Consider the following 24,829-nt stretch of genomic DNA (forward strand, 5'->3'; position numbering starts at 1 on the left):
ACATGGGACCTTCACTTTTCCAGGACTCAGCTTCCAGATCCACTAAACAGGTCAGTATTTAGGTGATTGTGGTGGGAACGAAATGATTGAATGTGGGCAAAATGCTTTGTAAACCATGAATGACTTTCAAAATATTATTAATATTGTTGCTGAATAGAATACCTCGCACTGCCAGAACATTCCTCTGGGGGCTGTCTAAGTACTAATACTGCATTTCAGTGAATGGACAGAGAAGAAAAAAAAACCACTTTTAAGAAAGGTGCAGCTTAGAATTAGAAGACTCAGGCGACTCTGCTTTGTCACCAATGTAAGTGCTTTCCCTGAGTGTTACTCTTGCCGTCTGTGACAGCCTGACCTGCCGGAGAGGCGAGCATCCTGGAAGTCTGGGAGCTGCTACACTGAAGAGGCCCTCGGCCATCTTTTCTTGTGGATTGTGGTTTCAGTGCTGGTCTCCTCTCTTCCTCCTCTCCCAGGGCTCAGGCGGTGAGAGCAGCCCTAATCCTTTGAAGGATACATGACTCTCTTTAGAGTCAGGCACCTGTGTTTTTATTTAGTGTCACCTCCTTGATATAGGTCGACCTAGTGGGCAGCACCTGGGAAATAATTGGTGGCAGTGAAGGGAGCAGAGTCTCCCGGGAACATGGTCTTGTATTTTGTGGGATTGAGGATGAAAAGGAAATAACCCCTCCCCGTAGCCCCAGCAGCTCTGTCCTCCACGCTGGCATGAATAATTGAGCGCCGGCAAGCTGACTGCACCAAAGAGTTGCATTATGTAAACCGGCAGGCGACGCGTGTGCGTGTGTGCGCGTGTGCGTGTCTGCGCGCAAGAGGGGTGCGTGTCTGAGTGTGTCTGTGCGCCTGTGCGCGTGCGTGCCTGAGCTCAGAACAGCTGTCTGTGAGGGAGTCGGAGGAGAGAGAAAGGGAGCCAGGGAGAGAGAGAGAGGGACTTCTGTAAGGCGGCACGACCACACCAAATAACAGCCGCAGAGGGAGGTGGGGGAGAGGGAAATAAAGGGGAGTCATGCTTAAAATTCCACAGCGGTGTGAAACAGCAGAGCAAAGAAGCGCCCCCAGCTTCTGAGAGTCCTGGCCCGAGTCCCCTCCCCCGTTAGAAACAGGGCTTTGGGATGGTCATGGAGGTGAGTGCCCTCCAGCCTCCTCAGGGCCCCCGCTCCCCGCCCCCACCCCCCACTGCCCAATGCATGAATGAATGAGTTCCTCTCTGCACTGCACTCTGCTACTGTTCCTACCTAATGGCTTCCAGGTTAGTGCTAACTCGTGCTGACGCTTGTGTGTGTGTGTGTGTGTGTGTGTGTGTGTGTGTGAGTCTATATTTGTTTCCTCGTGGGATTTTTTGGAAGGGATGGCTCTGTCCTAGGGTCCGGATGGGCCCTGGGGGCTTTGGTGAAGACCTGTCTTTCTGGTTGTGTGCTTTTCCCATCTGACGCAGGCTGCTCAGAGCTGCCAAGAACACAAACCTTTAAGGCAGAGTAAATCCGGAGTCCATGTTGTTTGCTTCTGTTTTCTGTTCTGAGGATCCAAAAGCAGCCAGTGTGACATCATGCTGCAGAGATGCCACCTTCTTTTCCCTCCCTAGCCTTTTCTCTTCTCCTCTGTAGTAGCACTGCTTGAGCTGAGCTCTGGATCACGGAGGGGTGGCCCTGGGGTGGGCTGGAGGGAAAGGCTGGGTTGAGGGTGATGATGGTCTCCTTGTCCAGCAAGACTTATTCAGGGCCCTCTAACTTGGAGAAAGGAGGGCAGAGGAATGATTTAGTGGCACGATACGTCATGGAGAACTGGCCGAGAGTTTCTGGGGGAGGTGTGGACAGGCCATGTGCTCCTGTTCCCCACCTGCTGGCTTCCCTCCGCAGTGCCTCAGGCGGGGGTAGGAGCTGGCCAGAGCTGTGGTCAGGAAGATATGGACAGACACTGCTTATCCCACAGGGAGAGGGCCATAGGACAGATGGATCTGGCTAGCAGAAGGAGAGGATGAGAGAGGAAGTTGATAGCTCTCATCTCAGAGAAATAAAGGGATTTGTTTATTCTTTGGCTTAGCCAGCATTTGGCGCAGAGATTTGCTATGTATTTTGAGAAAATAGCTACCCAGTGGCTGGGCCTTACTCCCCCACACCTCCTCGCATTGTTAGTTATTTGCTTGATTTAGGAAGTGGAGGGCTGGGGGAGGACTTGGAGCTTGCTCTCTCCCTGGGGCCTCAGCCAAGAGCTCAGGCAGGGCTAGAGAAAGCCATCTTTGCCTCTTCTCTGACACTTGCTCGCACACTCTGCTCTGGGGAGACCCCCTCGCTCCTCTACCTCCTGCCTTTCCTCCCTCCGCAGCTGACCTTGAATAGTGGTCGTATTTCTAGCCTTTGCCTTGGATAGCGCTCGGCAGGTTAGAGAAGTTTGGGACCAAGATGAAAAAAGCTGGCCTTGGAAGAAGGGTAAGGGAAAGGGATGTTTTTGGAAGCTACTTGTAGCAGGAGATTGATAATGTCAAGGCCATGATTAAAAGGTAGTGCCCCCTGAGAATTGGGGGTGGGTGGGGAGTAGAGAATCGGCTAGTCCGGTTACCTCTGTAGGCATTTAAGCAACTGCAAAACAAGCACTTGTGGAAAGAATGAAGGAATAAAAGCTGTCATCACCTAGAAGAAAAACTCCTGGTTGGGTGTGCTGGCTTATGCCTGTAATCCCAGCACTTTGAGAGCTGAGGTGGGAGGATCACTTGAGCCTAGGAGTTCAAGACCAGCCTGGGCAACCTAGCAAGACCCTGCCTCTGTTTAATAATAATTTTTTAAAAAGCCTAAAACTAAACACCTCCCACACCCCTCCCCGCTTCTCTGTTTTCTGGCCCTACAGATTTCCTCTGCTGACAAGAACAACCATGCGGCCCTTTCCCCCAATGATTGGGATGCAGGCAGCCTCCCCTTGACCTTCTCAAGGTCTTTTCTGTTTAGACCAGAGGCCAGCAGACTGTTTTGGTACAGACCCAGATAGTCAATACTGGGGGCCTTGTGGGCCGGGCTGTCTCAGCTACTCAATTCTGCTTTGCACAGTGGAAGCAGTCGTGGACAATTTATGAACGAACGAGCATGGCTGTGTTCCCAATAAAACTTTATTTGTGGACTCTGAAATGTGGATTTCCTATCATTTTCACATGTCACAAAATATTCTCCAGATGTTTTTCAGCCACTTAAAAATCAAACACCATTCCTGTGTCCAGATAAGAGACTCCTAAGGTCTGTGGTTTTGCATCTGGCCTAGAGATACTTATAAAAACACTCAGAATTATAGTGTAACCTGAGTTGGGGTAAAATTGTTCATCCTTCTGCCGAAACTTGGATTTGTCTCGTTGGCGGAAGTGGTGGGGGGTGTTTGCTTCTTGGAGGGATATGCACCCCACTTAGCCTACAGGATAAAGTTGAAGCACTAAACCCAGAGACTCATAAAGGAACAGTGAGTAATTTCTTGATTCTTTTGATTCAGAAAATGACTGAAAATATATGTTTGCGTTATGACTTCCAAAGCAGGTGAAGTGATGATTCTGCTCTATTCTGAGCTGCTCAGACCACTTCTCTGCAGTATTACAACGATGTCTGGGCTTCATAGTTAAGAAAGTTGAGATCACCCGGACTCCATTCAGAGGAGAAGGAATCCAATTGCTGGCTAAGGGAGCCATGTTAATGTGAGGGTCCAGTAGGTCCAGAGAAGGCATGAGAGCTACGTGAAAATGTCACGTGGAGGAGAAATTAGATTTGTTCTGTGGCTCACAAGGGAGTAGGATAGGACCTCTGGTAGGAAGCCACAGGAAACAGTTTGAGCTTAAAATAAAAACTATCAGAATTGTCCTAAGGTGCAATGAGTTATACATCAATTAGCAACTGTTCCTTGAGAGCTAAAGATTGGGTGGGGATGTTGTAGGAGAAGTGATTTTTAACTTCAGAGAATAGGTTTGAGGAAGTAGAATTGTTTCACCCAAAGAAAGGAGGATAGGAACAGAGGAGGGGTTATAACTGATGAACTGACCTGCAGTCTAGGATACCTGGGATAAAAGAAAATGGTATTAAGTGCAATATAACAGAGGGTTTTTTCTTTTTCTTTTTCTTTCTTTTCTTTCCTTTTTTTTTTTTTTTTTTGAGGCAAGGCCTCACTCTGTCACCCACACTGGAGTGCAGTGGCATGATGTTGGCTCACTGCAACCTCTGTCTCCAGGGCTCGAGCAGTCCTCCCACCTCAGCCTCCCAAGTAGCTGGGATTACAGGCATGAGCCACCACACCTGGCTAATTTTAAGAACATTTTTTAATTTTCTTAAAAGTATAGTAGAGACCAGCTCTTTCTATATTGCCCAGGCTGGGCTTTTTCTTTTTAAAATCATAAATAACTTCCTGATGATAGCAGGAGACAGTGAGAAGGGTGGCAAAGGAAAAGCCCTGGGATTTCGTACCCTGAATGTATTTTAAATTAGACTAAATCCTCTCTTGGTTGACGGGCATCTGCTTGAAGCCAGCAGTGGGACTGACCTCTTACAGTTTTCTCTCTTCTAAAATTTCTGACTTTAACATGTGGTCGTTCTTCGGTATGCTTCGGTTTGAATTATAGCAGAAAAATAAATCAGAACCAAGTTTGAATCCCAGCGGTCAGGCAGAGATTAGCCATCCTGGGAGGCCAGTGAGGTCAGGGGATGAGCGATATGAGGGGCAGGGCATGTGGCATGTCACAGCTTCTCCCCGGCCTGCACAGCCGTGGTCCGACTGCCTCTGGAGGAACATGGACCTGACAATACCATAGCAGTCTCTGGCGCTGAGGTGATGTGGCCCCGGCCAGAGGAAAGGCTGGTGATGCTGAGTTAACTGTGGGCCCAGACTGCCTGGATTTTGTTTCTGGATGCTTTGCCTAATTTAGATCTGAGTCCTTCTGTCTCAGAGATGTGACTGCTCTCAGTACTTCACAGTGTATTCTTTATATGTTCTTTATCATCCTCCTCCATGTCCTTGTGTGGGTTAGGCAGCATCCACTCTCGTTCTTGCATAATAAAAGCGGAAACTCAGAAAGGCGTGGCTTGTCCCCAGATCAGACATGAGGAAGGCCTGAGTCAGGAAGGCCACCTAACTCCTGGGGGCTGTTCCTCAGTTTCCTGGCCTGTCTCCCTTGACGAGTGGTGATGGGAGATACTGCACGGTGTTGGTTCATTACATGTCTGTCTCTCCCATGATGATTGTGGATTTCTTAGAGTCAGAGACAATATCCCCAATGCCTAGAGTTTTACCTGGCATGGGCATAGAACGTGGCCCTCACCAACTGTTTGATGGGTGGATGGATGGATCCTGCAGGTTTTAGTAGCAGCTTTTCTCTTGCTGAGGATGGGGGAGGGGCCCTTGATGAGCAAACACAGGAGAAGCTGAAAGTTCTATTCAGTTGAACTCCTTGCCTTGTTCCAGTGGTCTTGGCCTCCCAGTGGATTGGAAATCTCTTTTGAGGAAGGGGCTTCCTGGGAGAGTTTAGCGCCTTTCTGCTTTCACAAGGTTCCATTCCCTTGAACGTTGAGGCTTCTGAAATACTTTGGGTGGGGTTGTACTTAAAGAGTTGACTGATATTGTTAGAGGCAAGTTTATTATATGCTTTTATTTTATTAATGTAATTTGATATTTTATTTTATTTTGAGAAAGGGTCTCACTCTATTGACTAGGCTGAAGTGTAGTGGTGTGACCATAGCTCACTGCAGCCTTGAATTCCTGGGCTCAGGTGATCTTCCTGCCCCAAACTCTGAATAGCTGGGACTACAGGCATCTGCCACCACGCCTGGCTAATTTTTCTTTTTTTTTGTAGAGATGAGGTCTTGCTATGTTGCCCAGGCTGGCCTCAAAGTCCTGGCCTCAAGCAATCCTCCCACCTCAGCTTCCCAAAGTGCTGGGATTACAGGCATGAGCCACTGCAGCTGGCCATAGAGGCAAGTTTAAAAGTATTAAGTTCTTACTGTGTGCCCGATATCACATTTAATACCGTGTGGGCACATACAACCATAATACTGTTGCTGTCCTGTTGGGCCCTCAGGATGAATATGTGATACAAAGTTAGAGGTGCTCCAACGACTCTTGCTTAATGACATTGAATCAGCAAGGTTAGGTTAATTTCTAAAGACTATTAAAATCAGAGATTTGGACAGATAGTGATCACTGAGAGTCTTGGAGGAATGAGGACTGTGGCACGTAAGAGTGCCATTAGAGCTGCCCCAACACGTAAGCAGCTGGCCAGTGGGAGCTCTGTCGGTAGAAACCTGAAGCAGAGGCCCGGTGGCCCAATGGCCATTGCAGAGGAAGCCCTGCATCCAGTGGGAGGATGGATTACATGACCACTATGGGCTCCTTCCAAACTACAGACTATCGTAGATCAGCTCAGCCAATGCTCAGCCTGCGAACCCAGCAGAACTGTCCCCTAAATGCTAGGCATTTGTTCTGTTGTGAACAATCTCAGGAAAAGGAAATTGTACAACAGCAGTAAGTTCTTATGTTTGATTTCAGTATCTTCTGCTTCATCTTAAGTCTTTATTGTCCCAGCCCTGTAGGTGTAGGAGCTAGCTGAATATGTGCCTAGCGACAATCTGTACTCTCATCCCGTGTCTTTGCCACGTGGAAAGGACTGAATTTAGGAACAGGATTCAGTTTCTTAACTGGGAATTCACATTCCACTGCTAATCCTGTTTCACTCCATGAGCAATTATAGGAAGCTCTTTACTTTTGGGATGCATGGTCTAATTAGGTTTATTATTTAAAGGATTCTCACTCCAGGAAAATAGGTTGTGATCATGCAACAGACAAAAAACACAGGTGCATAGAAAGAAAAGGTGATTTTCTCAAGGGCACCAGTCAGCTCAGGATTTTAAAATCGGGTACCCTGATGTCTAGACAGTGACAAGGCTAGCAGAGAGTCTGGAAGTGATGTCATATTTTAGTTTTCATGGACCCAAGAGCCAGAAAAAGGACTAAAAGGCTGGCCTTTTTTTAAAAAAACCAGATTTAGGGCCAGCTTTAGAAAGACATGTCTATCAGAGTGGCTGAACGATGGAATGAACGGCTTTAAGAAGATCCCATTTTTAAAAATTCAAGGACTATAAATCTGCAACCCCAGTGTGTGCCAGTCATTTTGCTGGAGGTACTGGGGAAGCACACACAGACATGGCCCCAGCCCCCATGGAGTGCTCAGCCTGGTGGTAAGCAATGAAACAGCAACAACAAAACAAGACAATTTCCGCTCCTGCAAGGGCAGTGAAGGGAAACAGGGCCACGTGGTAATGATTGCCTGGGGTTAGGAAGGCCACTTTATTTATATGGAGTGGTCCTTCAAGAAAGTCTACTCTGAAGAGGTGACATTTGAGCTTTGATCTGAAGGCTGAAAAGGAACCAGCATTCAAAAGTTTAGAGTAAGAGTTCCAGGTGGTGGGACTAACAAGTGCCAATATCCTAGGGGAACCGGGTTTGTTCAAGAAAGAGAAAGGTCCAGAGAGGCTGGAATAAAATGAGGGAGGAAATGGTGCACGACGAGTTGAGGAAATAGTTGGAGTCTATAAGAAGTTGGATAGTTGGTCCTTCTCTTAGGGGATATGAACCTTCTCCCCAGCTGCTTCGGAGGCAGAAGCAGAATGGATTTACTGCAGACGATGAGCCCTTTGGGTAAAGTGATTTATGTCTGATTTCTGACACTGGTTCTGTAGCATTATCAGTGTTTTCAAAGATGGTTCTAATTTGTTCCTCTTTGAAATATCCGTAGAGATAACAGGAACTCTTGCATTTTTCTCCTTGGCTGTGGCAGGACCCAAACAAACTTATTTTGTTTTTGTAGGAAGGGGGAAAACTGGGTCAGCCTGTTTTGTCATTTCAGGCATGGAGTCCTGGTTCTATTGCAGGGCCTTGTCTCCATGGAAATGAAAAATAGTGTTTGTCATGCCTGTTCCTGGATTGAATTCCAAACTCTGGACTGAACAGAAGCTGTAGGAAAGCCAGGCAGCAGGGGGGCGTGGGATGATGGAGACTCCAGCCATGGTGATGAAGGACCTCTTCTCCTTGGCCTGAGCAGGGAAGGCAAACAACCTTTGCCCAGGTCCAGCTCTTCCTATCGCCTCTCTGGACTGAGAACGCCAGTAGAAGGGTAACTGAAGTTCTACTTTTCTCTATTTCGCCAAAAACTTTCCATGGACTTTGCCCTTATGTTAATTAGTCAATTAATAAATTCATCAACAACCAAAGTCACTGCTCAGACTTTCCCTTGCACCCAGTAATTCCTTCCAGGACTGAGGAGATCCCTAATGAGACTATGTCTAGGTATTAAATTAGTCAGCTGGCTGCAAATGTTTTGGATGGGCTCTCCCACCTTTAAATTTCTTTGTAAAAATTGTTTTTAAGTTTTGGTTTTTTTTTTTTTTTTAACTTAAATATTTATACAAGACAAGGAAGGAGGAATCAGTAAGTGGGGCTTGTTGCCCATAAGAAGTGCCCTGAATTATCTACTCAGTATTTACAGAGATGGGGCATGTGAGGGACAGAGTGCTGAAGGAGGTAGGGGGATGGGTCGTGTGGACGCTGAGTGAATGTTTGGATGGCCCACAGTGGCTGGTTCATGAGCCTGGAGAATTGTCAGCCTTCCATTTGTAAGGTGTCTCTACCGGTGGTCTGGACCTGGCAACAGTCCAGTTCCACCTTTGGTCCAAATTTTGGACAAACCCTGTCCCTGAACACCTTGTATACTTCACCCAAGAGCCCGATTTGGAAAGGCCTCCAGGAATTTCCGCAAGTTACCCAAATAGAGGAGAGGGGACAAGAGGTTCATTTCTGTCCAAATGTTGCCTTTGCAGCAGGTAGGGAAGGCCCATTCTGTGTCAAATCTGCAGATGGCATTTGTAGGCACTGTGACAGGGAAGAAAGGCGTTAGCTTGGGAGTCCTTCCCCTTTCTGTCCCTTGCTGAAATGCAACTGGCTGCTAAATCTAGGCCAAAGTGTGGCACACCTGGACCAGGCTGAGACTCTGCTTTAATGTAAGTTTGGGAGGAGAACTTCTACGCTGTAGGGAAAAAAAGCATCTCTTCTCAAAGCTGTTCTGGTCCCTTCTTTCAAACAGGTAATCACAGCTTGATTTTCTCCCCTAGAAAGGGAACTGGACCCAGTGGCATTTATCACCAGGTTTAGATGCCAGTGATAGGCACACAGAGAGCAGGTTCCATGCATGGTCACAGGGAGCTCCTCTTAGAACAGTGCAGATCTTATCCTTTTGAACCCCAGCCCCATCCAGCATCCTGAAAAGCGTGTAGGTGGGGAAGGGGAGGCACTGAGATTGGCACTGTTAGGTGCCTGAGTCTGAGCTGTGAAGGGGAAGAACCATCCTGCTGTCTGTTAACTCCTTGGTGGACAGTTGTGTCATCTCCCTGGACCTTTTGTATTCACAGCAGTGAGAGGGTTGGACCTGAAAGGCCCTTTCAGCTCTTTCTCTGAACCAGTCAAATCTTCTGGGAACTTGGGACTGTGGGTTTATTTTCATGAGTAAAAGGAACTGAGACCAGGAACTTCAGGGGTTTATGACAAGGAGGTCACTGCCAGTGACCTGGTAGTTTGCTATCTAAGGAGGAGGATCCAAGGGGAATTGGAGGCCCTGCTGGTATTTGTGATTTGGGCTATTCACTCCCCTCTACAAGGTTCTGGTTGGGTCTGCCCTTGCCACCTGCCGTGACATGGGCACAGAATGTAGACTCTAGCAAGTGACTAGCAATAATACAGAAAGAATAACCATCTTCATGGAGTCCTTGTAGACTCTGAATTTGGAACTGGTTTAGTGGGGCAGACCTACAAATGGAGGCATTTGCAGGCAGCATGTAAATTTCATGCAAATGTTATACAGATACACCCGTGGCTCTTCTCTCTCAGCCACTTGAGCATATGCTATGGGAAAATTCAAAGGGGAGCTGGCTAATTCATATGGATATTTGTGATGGCATTATAAAGAACTGAGAAGGATTATCAATGAAACTTTGGAATCAGCATGGAGATAGGACATGTGTAACTAGGTAACAGGGTAGTCTTCTCTTAGGAATTAGGGACTAGTCATCAGCCTTTACCCCATGCTACAAATGGCAGGGACAGAGGAGATGCTTGTGATATGGCTGTGGTCCTTGGCGCCAATGGTAATCGTTAGGCTCCTACACCAAAAGGTGATGTCCCATCAGGTTCTGCCCACACCTCATCATCTCCACATCAGATTCTTTCACATTAGCAATTCCTATGACAAGCTCAGATGATTTTACTATTCCAGCAGGTCCACCTACCTGGTGGACACTGCACAGCTGTTATACCCAGAGTTGTAAACAGGTCTCTGTCACCTGGACAGATATGTCACTCCTTGATACTTAAGAGATAGTTTCTTGGGAGTGTAGTGGTCTCAACCTTCAAAGTGCTTCAGAATGAACTGTGATACTTATTTTGAAATGCAGATTCCTAAGGCCATCCACTGGAAAATTTCATTTATTGGGGGAGTGGGGCGTGGTGTCAGGTTAAGGCTGGGATTCTGCATGTTAAGGAAGCATCCTTTGTGTTCCTGGTTCCTACTATAGAAAGTGATGCTTGGGAGCATCAAAGCCTCTGAGGAAAGGGGACGAGGATATTTACTCCACATTTTACAGAGAGGAACAAGAGTCTTTTTGTTTGTTTGTTTGTTTGTTTGTTTTTGAGATGGAGTCTTGCTCTGTCCCCCAGGCTACAGTGCAGTAGCACAGTCTCGGCTCCCTGAAACCTCCACCTCCTGGGTTCAAGTGATTCTCTTGCCTCAGCCTCCTGAGTAGCTGGGATTACAGGTGTGCACCACCATGCTCAGCTAATTTTGGTATTTTCAGTAGAGATGGGGTTTCACCCTGTTGGTCAGGCTGGTCTCAAACTCCTGATCTCAAGTGATCCGCCCTCCTCAGCCTCCCAAAGTTCTGGGATTACAGGTGTGAGCCACAGCGCCCAGCCAAGAGCCTTCTTAATGATAGCAGCAGCTCAAAAATATTTATGGAGTGTACCAAGCACTGTGCTAAATAGTTTACTTAGGTTATTTCATTTAACACAATAGTCCTATGAGATAGGTGTTTGTATCTCTCATTACCAGTGCTCTTGGCACTGAGATGATTACAGCCATACATTTGATCATCCAGGTCACTGTAGGGCTGGGCTTAGAAGAAACAATGAAGTCAGCACTTCATTGCAGTGTTCAGGTGTGGGAAGGGGGGCTGAGAGTCTGATTGGGAACGCTCCAGGGCTGGGGCAGCCAGGGCGTGCACTGCAGAGGGAAGTAGGAAGGAGCAGCTGCAGTCCAAACAGGTGGAGGCACCGGGGGACAGAGAGACAGGTATATATTTTGCAATATCTGGGGCAGAAATGATTTTCTCTGAAGGCAAACAGGTTAACTCAAGTGAGGCACACCGGAACGCCAACTAACTATTCTGCTCTACTCAGGATTCTGCAAAATGCACGGTTAGCTGATCAGGGAGCTGGCTTGCTGACAAGGTCTGCCTTGTGCCTGCAGGACCACACCGGGGTTAAGGACGAGGAAGAAAGCCAAGCAAAGTGGTGTAGCGGCCACTGTGTCTGAGATGGGCGCGGGGGGTGGGGGTGGGGGCGGGGATGCTGCAGAGAGTCACTGAAGAAAGCCTGAAGAGTCCTCGTCTTCTTTCTCTACTTCCCTTTTCTCAAGGACATCAGCTGGACCTAACTATAGGAGGTAGGATCGAACCGTAGGTAGCATGAGATACTGTGGTCAGACTTCAGGGAGCACTGTTTGCTAGTAAGGTAACCAGGGGAGGACAGCAATAGCCTGTGTTGGAGATTTTTAAAAATAGGGGAAATGGGGGAATAAATGAATGACCTCTGGGGCCCCTGCCATGGCTTAAAGGTGGCTGGTGGGGGTCTTAGAGGACCTATTATGAGTGAGAGCTGATGATTACAGGAATCTCTAAACCATCAGCTGAAGCATGTTATACTTGGTGACACCTGGTTTCTGTCAGTGTTCCATATATCCCATGCTGTTTTATGCCTTTTCACCCTTGTTCGTGCTGTCTGCCACCCCCCCCCAACATTCTCTTCTCTCCTACCATGCCCTCCTTGAACCCCATACCTTTCACCTGGCTAGCTCCAACACATTTTCTGAATCTAGCACAAGTGCCACATCCTCAAGGCAGCATTTCTCTTTTTCCTTTATTCTCTTCTATCATCCCACTTACTGATTATATTAACACGAGAAGAATAGGCCCCCAGCTCTTCCTGACTAGTAATGTCCCAAGCACACAGATCCTTTCTTATTCACAAAAATGAACTTGAATGTCTCATATTATGCCAGGAAATATTTGTGGAACTGAAGAGCCAGATCCAAAGTCATATCACCTTGTCCAGGCACTTAACCCCCCTAGACTCAGGTTTCTTACATGTGAAGTTGAGGGTTGAATATACTAACCCTAAACTCTGGGAGGGAGTCTTAGTCCCATAGCCCATCTAACATCAGTCTTCATTCCATCCCTACAGCAAATGTAAGGTCTTTTTTATTTTTAGCTCTTAAATCCCAAGATTTTGAAATCCTGTTATGAATAATGGTGGCAGGGTCAGATGAATGGCATATTATAAAGTTTGTTTGAAACTTTATGCTATGTATGTTATGTGTTAGAAGATACTCAGGAATTGGTTTTGTTTGCTCAGCAGGACATCCACATCTATGGGATAATGGGTTACCTTGTAGGAGTTTCGGGACTCTAGCAAGTTTAGTGCTGACTTTGCTGACTTAGAACTAGAACTGCAAACATTTCTTCTTTTATAGAGAAGGATCAGAGTGGAGGTGGAGCACCGGGTGGGGACACGTAAGGGGTATATGTGGGCTTAGTCTGGAAGTGTAGATGTCCATCAGGTGATTGGAGGGACAGAGGGAAAGAGAGAGAGAGAGATTGCTAAGACGTGGAGACATGGAAGAGTGAGTGTGCATGGTAAAAGGATCTGCAGGCAGACCCCCATGACTGAGGCAGAGGTGCAGATAGACCCCGATGGCTGACACAGAGGCACAGATAGACCCCGATGGCTGATACAGAGGCAGAGACCCCGATGGCTGACGCAGAGGCACAGATAGTCCCCGATGGCTGACGCAGAGGCACAGATAGACCCCGATGGCTGACACAGAGGCACAGATAGATCCCGATGGCTGACACAGAGGCACAGATAGACCCCGATGGCTGAGGCAGAGGCGCAGATAGACCCCGATGGCTGACACAGAGGCACAGATAGACCCCGATGGCTGATACAGAGGCGCAGATAGACCCCGATGGCTGAGGCAGAGGCGCAGATAGACCCCGATGGCTGACGCAGAGGCGCAGATAGACCCCGATGGCTGATACAGAGGCGCAGATAGACCCCGATGGCTGACACAGAGGCACAGATAGACCCTGATGACTGACACAGAGGTGCAGATAGACCCCAATGGCTGAGGCAGAGGCGCAGATAGTCCCCGATGGCTGACACAGAGGAGCAGATAGACCCCGATGGCTGACACAGAGGCACAGATAGACCCCGATGGCTGAGGCAGAGGCACAGATAGACCCCGATGGCTGACACAGAGGTGCAGATAGACCCCGATGGCTGACACAGAGGTGCAGATAGACCCCGATGGCTGACACAGAGGCACAGATAGACCCCGATGGCTGAGGCAGAGGTGCAGATAGTCCCTGATGGCTGAGGCAGAGGTGTGTTGGAAAGGTAGCCAGTGTTGGGGTTTTCAGAGGTAGGCTGAGTGAGATAATTGAGGAACATATAGTCTAGAGTTCAGGTTTTATTTCACAGATGGTGGGAAATTATAGGGGTCATCAAAAAGGATGAAAAAAATGCCAAATCCTCTTTTTAGAAAGTTCACTTTGACAGGAAAAGAGAGAATGGATTGAAGCCTGGAGGCAGGAAGTTGATTCCTTCTTTCTTTGTACTCACCCAGCTACCCACTGTCTTTCCATCTGTCTATCTTTCTATCCACCCGGCAAACAAACACGACTGCATGCCTGCTTCTGAGAATGAGCTTGACAATCAGATAGGCCTGTGTTTGAAGTCTTGCCCTGCCTCCCATCCATCTGTGTGACTTTGGGTGCATTACTTAATCTGTCAAGAATCCAAATTTATCACCTGAAAAATGGGACTAACAATACTATTCGTTGCAACTTCATGGGTTGGTTGGGGGATTAAATGAAATAATATTTAATAAGTACTCAGTGCTACACCAGGAGCTCATGAACACTCAATAATGTTTACCTATTTTGATGAATATTGGCAGGTTGAAGGTACAGATTTGGGAGCCATCTTGATATTCGAGAATGGTAAAGCCAAAGGGGTGAAGACTGTCACTAGGGTGGGATTCAGCTCAGTGGAACACATGCCACTGACACAGCCCTGCTGGGCCGTGTGGGGCGTGCAGAGGGCTGTGCCTCCAGGAGTTTGTAGGTCCTTCATACCAGGCTATGTGCATTCAATGCTTTGGTCAGCTCCGTGGGAGAGGTTTGGAAAAGCTTTTTGGAGCAAGTGGGATTTGAGATGGGTCTTGAAAAATGAACAGGAAAAAAAATAAAATAAAAACAAAACAAACAACAACAACAACAAACAGAATGAGCAGGACTCCAGCAGCAAGATGAGGAGGGCAAGGGCTCTTTAGGCTCAAGTAGTGAGTCGTATGGGAGTTTGGAGGCAGGAGAAAGAGCATGTATATTAAGGGAATTGGGGGAAAGTGTGTAAGTGTGGAATATGCAAGCCCTTTAAGAGCATATAAGGAGACAAAAAGCATAGAGGTGTCATTTACTTTTAGCGGAGAACTTTAGATTCCATTTTGAGGATTTTGGACTTTAATGTGGGAGCTAGTAGAGCATAGTAAGGTGTTGGGCTTGTATTTAGAAAGATTAATGACACAGCTGTGAGTGAGTAGGAAGAAGAAAAGGAGGCAGAGAAGACCACGTAACCAGCTCTTTATTGGAAGAGGGTAGGCAGAATTCCTTGAACCTGAACTGGGGCCCTGGGGAAGGAAGGGAAGGATGAGGTAGAGAGCTTTGTAGAAATAGAATTAGTGGAATTCACTGACTCATTTTTTATGGAGTGAGATGGAAGAGAGGGCTGTGCGGCCTGAGAAACCTGGTAGTGAAATTGCCCTCAAGAATGGGCTGTCATGGGAGGAGATCTGGAAGGAAAGATGTCCAGCTCTGTATTCAGTGTGAGGCACTCACGAGACATCATCTGGAGGAAGCCTCCACCTGGCAGCTGGTTGTTGGGTTAGGCTAGCGACTGTGACCAGGGCCAGAAGCAGGTAGAGGAGTCTCTGCCTGGTTGGAGTTAGAGAAACCTGGAGACAGCCAGGGAGGTGACAGACTCACCTTTAGGGAAGGATTAATTTCAGGCTGAGTAGCAAGAGTTGAGACAGGCAGAGGAGTAGAAGAGAGGTGCGTGTCATCAGGGAGAAGTTTCCAAGAACTGCACAGATGATCAACAGCCTTAAGAGCAGAGAGACGGTGTAAGTTGTTTATTGGCTGATGTGTTGAAGGCAGCATTTTAGGTATGTAGATCTTTGCATGGTGTGTGGAGGGTGGGCTGAAGTGGGGCTGCTGGGCGGTGAGGAGTTCTCATGCTTGGATCATTTCATGTGAGATTCATGTGGTTTTGGATAGTTGGAGTCAGTTTCCTCCATGTTAGACTGTGTTGCCTACCTCTTGCTTGAAGCCAGTTAGCAGGGATTCTGGGTTTGGGGAAGGATGAAGGCATCTCCTTTCCATTCCAGGGTCTGGAATTTGTGAAGATTCCCTCATCTAAGGAAAATACACAACGGCTGTGGGGCCATTGTGTCTGATAAGCATGTGTTTGATTGTCATCCCTTTTCTAGTTAGTTTGAGACAGAATCTCACTATGTTGCCCAGGCTGGTCTCAAACTCGTGGTCTCAAATGATCCTCCTGCCTCAGCCTTCCAAGTAGCTGGGATTACAGCTCATGCCACCACTCCCAACTTCTCTAGTTCTTTTTTGAGCAAACTACTATAGTTGGGGCTAGAGGGTAGAGGTCCCCATTGTTTTAGTAACGTAATCCTGGAAGACAGTTTAAACCTTGGAATATGTGGTTGTGGGCTGGAGTTGGCCCTCGAGCAAGGAGACTTACCCCAGAAAGACGTGTGTTGGCACCTGCTCTCCACGCTTCCCAAGGGGTTGTGCACTCAGGCATCTGCCTGCCACCAACCCCATGGCCTGGCATTTCCAACCAAAGAAAAGGAGTGTACCTTCCTTTCTCCAGGGTTTATGGTAGCAAACGAGTTTAGAGAGTAAGGATAAGGAATGGGTGGGGCAAAAACAGGCCTCCCCCAATAACAATTATTGTTACTATTAGGAATGAGATTTTACATGTAAATTCTGTTTTAGGATGCAGTGGAACATTGGGCCTTGCTTTTCTCCATACATATTTGGGGCACATTTATCTTCCTTTTCTCTGGTCTCCTTTTTTTTTTTTTTTTTCCTTTATCAGTTTCCTTCTAAAAGTTAGCCCACTGCCTGCCCCCAGCTTCCCTCCTGCCCACACTTGCTGGGTTAGGCTCTTGGAATTTGTTCCCTTTCTCTCCGCTAAGGATGCCCAGGTGGAAGGTTTTGCTGAAAGGGGCATGGTTTTCATTGCAAATGGGGCCAATGGAACATCTGAGGTCACAGCTGCATCTTCATGCAAATGACAGTGTCCCCAGCCCTGCACCCCACTCCCCGAGGGAAGGCTGGGATGCAGCCTGCAGCGGGGTCCAGGGTGTTCCTGAAGCCTGACCCGGCAGAGAGATTGCTGAGTGGGTGGGCAGGACACCTCTCCGGCCCCATGCTTCTTTGGCTTTCCAGTCTCACATTTCCTTCCCTTCCCATTTCTGCTGGCACTTTCTCCTTAGCCTCTCCCTTTCTCCATCTCTTTCCTTTCTCCACTCTCGCAAGCAAAGCAAACATTTAACTGCATTCAGTTTCTCTCTCCCCTCTGTCTCTCATCTCTTCTTCTAGTCCATTGAAAACAGAAGTGAAATATCAAATAGTCAATATTTTATTTGCAGTTTATAAGCCTTGGTGTAAGGGGATTTGGTCCTGTGGGAAGTACAAGGTACTTACTGGGAATAAATGTTGGGATATAGGGATATGGAATGTGAGAACTTCGGCTGTGCGCATCTTTACCCCGGGCAGGGGAAGCAGGAACCCACATGGCTTCCTTACGAGGAAATAATATGGTGCGGGTGAGTTACAAATCAGAAGAGCCGCACTTTGTTTCCAAAGCCCTCTGTGATCAGCGGGCATTTAGCGTCCCTCTGCCAGGCACTGGTCTTCATTTTTTAACATAGGGATTATGGTACTTGCCATTACTCCCTTGGTGGAACGTTTTAAGCAATAATGCGTACGTGAAGGCTGTGAAAAACAGGATTGTCATTGTTATTGTCATGAACAAAAATGTCTGAACAAAATATAGAAGCTTCGCATTAGCAGCATGTATAAAATGAGCCGATTGTATTGGATGGTCTCCAGTGAGCCTTTCAAGTATTAAATTCTATATGCCCCAGACAATTTTTGGCGTATCATAGGGGCTCAAACAATAATGGGTTGGACGGACAGATGGATGGATGCATGTCTAAATGTCAGTTGCCCATTGGCCTCCTGCGTCTGTGTCATGCCACTGACACTGTGCCCATGGCACATGGGCGCTGCTGCCCTCCCGTGGCCAGCGGCAGTATTACGGTGCGGCAAGCCGCGGCCTGGGCCCCTCTCCCGGTTTCTCCCCAGCCCCTCACCTGGCTCCCTGAGCTGGCTCCTTTGGACTTGTCCTTGGCCTCGATCACTGACTGCCTGCCTTTCCTCCTCCTTCTCTTTCCACCCCGCTCCCTCGCTCCATCTGCCGCTGCAGCACTGCCAGTAACTCCAACCGCAGCACTCCGGCCTGCTCGCCCATCCTCCGGAAGCGGTCTCGCTCGCCAACCCCGCAGAACCAGGACGGAGACACCATGGTGGAGAAGGGCTCAGATCACTCCTCGGACAAGTCCCCGTCCACGCCGGAGCAGGGCGTGCAGCGCAGCTGTTCCTCCCAGTCCGGCCGGAGCGGCGGCAAAAATTCCAAGGTGAGCGGGACCCCATTGGAGGCAGTACCTCCTTGTCAGGGGCTGCGGGAGCGTTATTGGGGTGGTGAGCTGGAGAACATCTGCCAGGGTCCTCACGTGATTAACAGCCCTGATGGCCCAGAGACAGTCGTTATCCAGTGAGGTGAGGCGGGACAGGCAGGAGAGACCCTAGTTCCATATCTTCCCCGCTAAGCATTCTTGGCGGGCTGGGTGAGGTAGGGAGGCTCATATTTTTTTTTAGATTTGGAGGGGAGATGCTCTGGGAATCATTAGGGGGTGATCTGCTTATTCCTGCTACCGTTTTCAAATTTGGTCCCTGGAGCGGGGGTAGAAGGGAACATTATTTGGGACAGCTATACTGCTACGGAGAGTCCTCAGGGAACCTTGCAGAATGCTATTTTTAACCTCCTCCCTGGCCATCATTCCTGCCTTACCTTTGCACTAATCCACTTATTACTCACCTGGCAGAGAGGAGGGTGGCAGGGCCTTTCCATCCTCCCAAGGATGTCAGCACTGCCGCCTGAGTACCGGGGCCCTTGGCCCATGGATAGGCCTAAAATAGGCCCGGGGGGGTGGGGGACCCTGGGCTAGTTATGGTTCCCCAGAGATGTCCTCCCCCACCCTCGGTCCTTTGGGGAACAGGAGATGTCTTTGTCCAGGGGCTCCTTCAGGAAGCTTTTCTTCACCCTGGGATCCCCAGGGCCTGGGAAGGGGTAATTGGGGACCCCTGGGAGGCATGGGAGCTGGCTTCCCACTTGAATTTGTTTTTTGATTTCTTGTTCTTCCTCTTCTTCCCCACCATTTCCCAAATACCTTCTTTGCATGCATGGTCTTAGTCTCACAAGCGCCTCTCAAAAGTAAGCCATCTTTTGTCTCTGTCCTTTTATCTCCCCTCTAGTGTCGATCTGTCTGTAGTGCTCAGCACCCCCTCCCTTGGCCCTGCCAATTCTGGCCCTTATATCCTGCTTGGTCCCCTTCCCAGAAGGGCCGGCCCCACTGTCCCCCGGCAGGCTGGCTTGGAAGTCATTGAAGGCCCATTTTCACTGCACCTGATGTCGGAGTACAGACCCTCCCCCACTCCCCACCCTGCACCCATGTCTGCCTGCTCCCTGGACACTGCCTCTGGCTGGGAGTTTATTCCCTCCTTATATGGTGTGGTTGAGAAACAGAGTCCTGCTTGGCATTAGTTTCATTCCTTTGGGGCAGGAGACCCCATCTGGTCATATTGCAGGCCCCTCCCCTTTGGTGGTTGATTCTGGATTGCCCAGCAGTGGTGATGAGGATGGCAGGAGGGCTGCGCTGATTGAGGGGCAGGGGTTCAGGTCAATGAGTTCCTTGGTGCAACAACCACGCCCTCAGGAGCTCTGCGTGCATGTTCTGTACCTATCCACTCGAGAGCTGTTCAGCCTGGGCACCCCTTAGCGTTTCTACCCACTGCCCAGACTGGGGCTCATGGTGTGCTTAGGATCCTGAATCATGATCAGAGTGGGGAGCTCTTCTCCCAGAGGGTGGGGTGCCAATGCCTGGAGGTTGGCAAACATTGGCAGACCCTGGAAAGATGTGGTTGGTGCCAGAGTCTTTCCCGGGAGCCCAGGAATTCTGAGGCCATAGGAGAATATGCAGTGAGTGGAGGGTGAGCGATAGGTGTTGGGGAACAGCAAGGCCCATGGGGCAAGGGGGTGGGATGCAGCCTGAAGAAGGGGAAGCCGAGGATGACTTAATAATAGTCCCAAGTCTCTCAGAGCTTTGGGGAGGAAGAGGGTGAACAGCTGGTTCCCTTTCCTGAGGGAAGGACAAGGGGCAACACGGCTAATCCTGTAGTCTGTGACCTTCAGACTAAATGCACATCTTGGCTCTGAGGATTTTAAATGGCTGTCGCCGGCAGTGGACAGGGGAGGAGGAACTTCACCTGGAGCGAGGAAGCCAGCAGGAGATTTCTGTGGGCTCTGGCAGCTTGGCAGGTGCAGGCATGTCTGATGTCTGGGGATGGGGTTTTGAACTGCCCTGTGGCAGCCTCTCTTGAGTGCCTCCCACCTCTGGCTTGATGTGGGACTAGTGGGTGCTCAAGGCTCAGTTGGCAAGAGGAAGGATATGGCCTGACATGGGCATCAGGCTCCCGGCTCCCCGCTCCTGCACACTTTTCCATCCAGACTCTGTACACCCCAAGCCTGACTCTTGAGTGGCTGGGGATGTTCTGTAAGCTCCGAGGCAGGATGAATCATTTGAATGGGGTAGCCAGGACAGGCGTCAGGGACCAGGTAGAATTCTGAGTGGGATTTTGGAGAGGCTAAAAGGAGACATAATGAAGGGACTGAGAGCCGAGCAGGAATCAGGAGCCAATCTGGGCCTTTTCGTAGGAACTGAGGAGGGAGGGGCTGGGGTGAGTGCAGGTCTCCTTTCTCCTGGGAGATTGGGTGGATGCCACACCCATCCCTGGCAGACACATTCTGAGTTTTCTGACATTGATTCCCTACTTCCCCACCTCATTCTCCCACTGATCATTGCCATCGACACCTGCCCTGCCATCCTTTCAATGGAGTTAAAATAGGACGGGCTCGTGCGAGGAGGGACACCGTAGTATCCCAGGTGGAGCTGGGAGCCGCTGTATTGGCCTGGGACGTGCATGTGCAGGACACACAGACTTCAGAAGAGGAACACTAGAACCAGTAGGGGAATTAGGCTCTTTGAAGGCCAGGGCCTGGAGCAGATGGTGCAGCGAAAAGAGGAGGGTCTGCTAGCGGGATGGGGACGTGCCCCTCCCCAGTGGAACGTCTTCTGGGGTTAATCACATGTATTCCCAGCAAGTCATTTCATAGCTATTTTTACTGATACTGTTGTAGCTAGTCCACCTCACTCCCTGTCTCCTGGTTACCCCAGAGGACACCATGCCTTATATTTTTTGGGCAAGCTGGCCAGTGCCTCTGCTTCTCCCCGGGTCCCATGCACGGGATCTTTCTTTTCTTCTCTGGGCCTCAGTTTCCTCATTTGCTACTGTGTAGGCATGGCACCAGGTGATCGCTAAGGCCCGACCCCTCTGGATCCATCACTGTGCAGCCCGGGCGAGCCCTCCTAGGTGCAGCCCTGCCCCAGCACTTCCTTCCCGATGAGTTTGTGCTGCCGCCCAGCTTCCGCCCTGTAGTGACAGCCTGTGGCCACCAGAGGGAGCGAGGGGCCGTTCTACCGCTCTCCCACCTGCCCTGAGGGCTGGCGCAGCAGGTGCGGCAAATCGCGGCTGCTCCTGCCCAGCTGCACGCCTCCCGCCCTCCCGCCGCGGCGCGGGCATCGCCCTCGCGCCGTGGCACTGACCCTCCTTTGACTTTCCTTTTTTTTTCAAATCTAATTTTTGTGATTTTCTTTCCAGTATGACAGACTTAACCTGATCAAAGTAAGAATTGTTTTTTATTTCTAACTCCTACTACATGTAGAGCTGACCTAGTCCCTGCCCGCCCCCCGCCACACCCCGCACCTTAATCTTCCAGACTCCCAGAGCCTTTGCAGTGCGAGATGTTTCTGGAAACCACCTCCCAGTAACCTGGGTCTGTTTCCAGGGGCCTTGCATTCCGATAAGTGCTTGCTTTTCAGACCTTCTAGGAAAAATGATAGAAATGAGTGTGTCCCCAACAGCTGTGTCTTTGTCCTGACTCCCTTCCTCCTCTTTGGCCAAATCCATGTATTATAAGCTGTCAGAGAAGCCTCCATCGCTGCTCCCTGGTTCTGTGCCTTCCTTCCCTCCGACCTGGTCCTCCAGGTAGGGGCTCTACAGCAAACTAAAGCCAGACGACGAGGGGTGCCCCTCCTCACCCTCAGAAGCCTGCAGCTTCTCTGACTTCCCTGCCCCTGTGGGTCTGGGTCCTTCCTGTCTGGCAGCGCCTTTGGGACTCATTTGTGGGAATGCAGAACCACAGGCATTGAATGTGCCTCCAACAGGCTGGGCAGAGTTTAGGGACCCCTGCCCACAGTGGACAGGCTCGGGGGCTGCTTTGGACGTGGCTGGAGGGGGGACCCATTGTTCCTGTGGCTCCTCAGTGGCAGCACGTAAGAAGCCACCTGGAGCTGGTTCAGGGCAGAGCCTCAGCACAGTCCTGCTCCTTGGTATCTTTCACGTTTCTTTTCGGTTCTTTAAACATGTTCTTATGCAGCCTTTACAAAAGAGCAAACATTAGATACAAGGGCATCACAGAGCAGTTAGAGACAGGACTGGCTTCCCTGCCTGAGGCTGTGTGTGACCCTCATACTTTGTTCCACACAGATTTGGAAGGCACAGGCGCCGACGTGCCAGCCCATGCAAAGGGGCCATCTACTTCTGTCTACTTGGGGCAGGAGGGAGCCCCGTGCAGGAGGAGTCACAGGCATCTGGGGTTCCCCTGTCAGCCCATGTTCCTGTTGCCCCCTTTCCTGCTAGTGCCTTATACGAAGGTCACGGCATTGATACGAGGAGCTGGGAGCTTGGGAGATGGTTTCTCCGTTGTGAAGCAGATCTCATGACCTGGGTTGCAGTTGAGGAGACTGTGGGGCCACTGGGGCCGGCACAAGGAGACTGTGGGGCTGCTGGGGCCGGCCGCTCCCAGAGCACATCTTCCCACTGCTGAGAAGTGTCTTTTGTAATGAACATCCGCACAGCCTCCTGCCCGGTGGGCTCCGAATCAGGGCTTCTGTGTGAGGACTCAGGAAGTGAGCCATCCCTAGGCGCAGACCCCAGACGCAGCCTGCTTGCCCCATCTGCCTCCTCCAGAAGTGGGTAGCCTTGGCTGCAATGCCTAGAGGCGAGTTTTCAGCTTGTGGACTCCCATGTGGCCGCACCTTTCTCAGGAAAAAATAGTTTTTAATATTTGGATTTGGGCCCTTTACCTGCTGAGACCTCTGAATTGGAGGTGGGGATGAAGCTATGATGGGAGGGTGTGGCCTTTGGATGGACCGTGGTGACAGGCTTTGTTGGGAAGTGACCCTGGAGAGCACCTTGCAGAGGGGGACTTGCCATTGGCCTCTGGTCACATCCTGGCCATCGAGGTCATGTGTGAGGGCAAAGCTGCTGGGAAGCAGCCCCACCCACGCGAGGCCCCTCAGCCCCCTCCAGCTCCTCTGCAGACTGGTTTCTCTGTGGGAGGTGAAGGTGGACCATCTTTACAGAGTTCTGGTGGAACGGGGGAGATAGATCACATGACCAGCAGTCATCACAGTGGGCACACACCCACCCTTGGGTACGTAGTCGCTTCCTCCCCTCTAGACACAGCAGACATTCGAGGACCATGGCTACTCTTGTCTGCCCTTCTGGGTAAGGACGCTTTAACACCACGTGGAGGGGATCCAGACCTCTGGGTAGAGCTAAGGTATTCCACCCAGTGATCCCTAAAACTGAAAATAATCTGAGCTCCACCAAGAGATGGAGCTTAGGCGTGTGTGTGTGCATGCACGTGTGTGTGCGTGTGTATGTGTGTGTGAACGTATGTCTGTGTATATGTGTATCTCTGTGTATATGTGTGTGTGTCTGTGTGTATGTGTGTATACATGTGTGGTGTGTGTGCAAGTGCACATGTATATGTGCATATCTGCATGTGTGTGTGGTATGTGTGTATGTGTGTGTTTGTGTATATGTGTGTACACGTGTATTTGTGCATGTGTATCTGTGTGAATGTGTGTATGTGCGTGCGTGTGTGTGCATGTGTGTGTAGTGTGTATGTGTGCATGTGTGTATGTGTGGTGTGTGCATGTGTGTATGTGTGGTGTGTACGTGTGCATGTGTGTATGTGTGTTTGTGTATATGTGTGTACGTGTGTGTATTTGTGCGTGTGTGTGTATGCGTATGAGTATGTATGTGTATATGTGCACACGAGCTTGCCTGCGTGTCCATCTGTCTTTCAAGTGGGATGTACATGAAGGACTACTGGCCATAGGGCTTGAAGACAGACAAGGCACGATCTTAGCTAGCCCTCCTGTTCCCCTGAGAGACATTCAGGTCCCCTTTTTCCTGGGTCTGGGAATGGAGAACACCTAAGTTCTGGAGCTGGGGTGGGATCTATTTTGCTTGTTCGGAATTATGGCACCACTGGGTTGGAATGGACCCTTCAACCTCCTGCCCCATGCAGAACCCCCCAGCACTCGCCGACCATCAGAGTTTAGGTCCAGCCCGTTTTTTGGCACAGGAGGGATTTGCTCACCCGCCTGCTGAGAGTGCAGTTGGAGGGAGTTTTAGGTAGTCCCCTGTCTACCTCGAAAGTGTCCCACCCTGCCTTTTATAGGGAGCTGTCTTAGAGCAGAAGGCTGGGTTGGCCGCCATCACATTTTGCTTCTGGGCAGGGCCCATTTGGGGACTGGGTCTGGAATGCCCACGTGCGCCCCTCACCCCATCAGAACCTTGCGATGGGGCTCCAGCTCCCTTCCGGTTGAGCTCTAGCTGGTGCTGCCGCTGCCTGCCACCCCGCCCGCGGTGGGCTTCCAGCATGGACTGCTCCCGGGCCTCCTTTCTGGAACTGCCTTGAGAAAGGAGCACCCTTCCTGAGCAACCACATGGGAAGCATTCAGCTGCATTTGGACCCCTCCTCCCTGCCCACCCTCCGCTGTCTGTGTACCCTTCCCCCGGCCCTTCCCCACATCTCTTCCCTAATTCTACCTTCTCTTTCATTTTCTCTTTTCAGAAAAGCCAGAGCTGGTATAATGTAAGTATTCCTGTTTCCCTTCTTGTTGGGTACCTGAGGGGGTTGG

At 49.8% G+C, this 24,829-nt stretch overlaps 1 protein-coding gene across 7 annotated transcripts in view; it reads left to right on the forward strand.

Annotated features, from left to right (window-relative positions):
* The window catches only part of GRAMD1B (GRAM domain containing 1B), a 269,444-nt gene that overhangs the window by 204,909 nt on the left and 39,706 nt on the right, over window positions 1-24,829 (forward strand). For 6 of the 7 annotated variants that reach the window (XM_038005068.2, XM_073021867.1, XM_008021276.3 and 3 more), the window contains 2 exons: window positions 17,920-18,130; window positions 24,763-24,783. In XM_038005068.2, the coding sequence (XP_037860996.1) occupies window positions 17,920-18,130; window positions 24,763-24,783 (232 nt within the window). Of the gene's footprint in view, window positions 1-875; window positions 1,140-17,919; window positions 18,131-24,762; window positions 24,784-24,829 lie in introns of those variants that run through there. The other variant, XM_038005073.2, reaches the window with a different exon arrangement.

This window comes from Chlorocebus sabaeus, chromosome 1, assembly GCF_047675955.1.
Source record: "Chlorocebus sabaeus isolate Y175 chromosome 1, mChlSab1.0.hap1, whole genome shotgun sequence".
Lineage (NCBI taxonomy): Eukaryota > Metazoa > Chordata > Mammalia > Primates > Cercopithecidae > Chlorocebus > Chlorocebus sabaeus.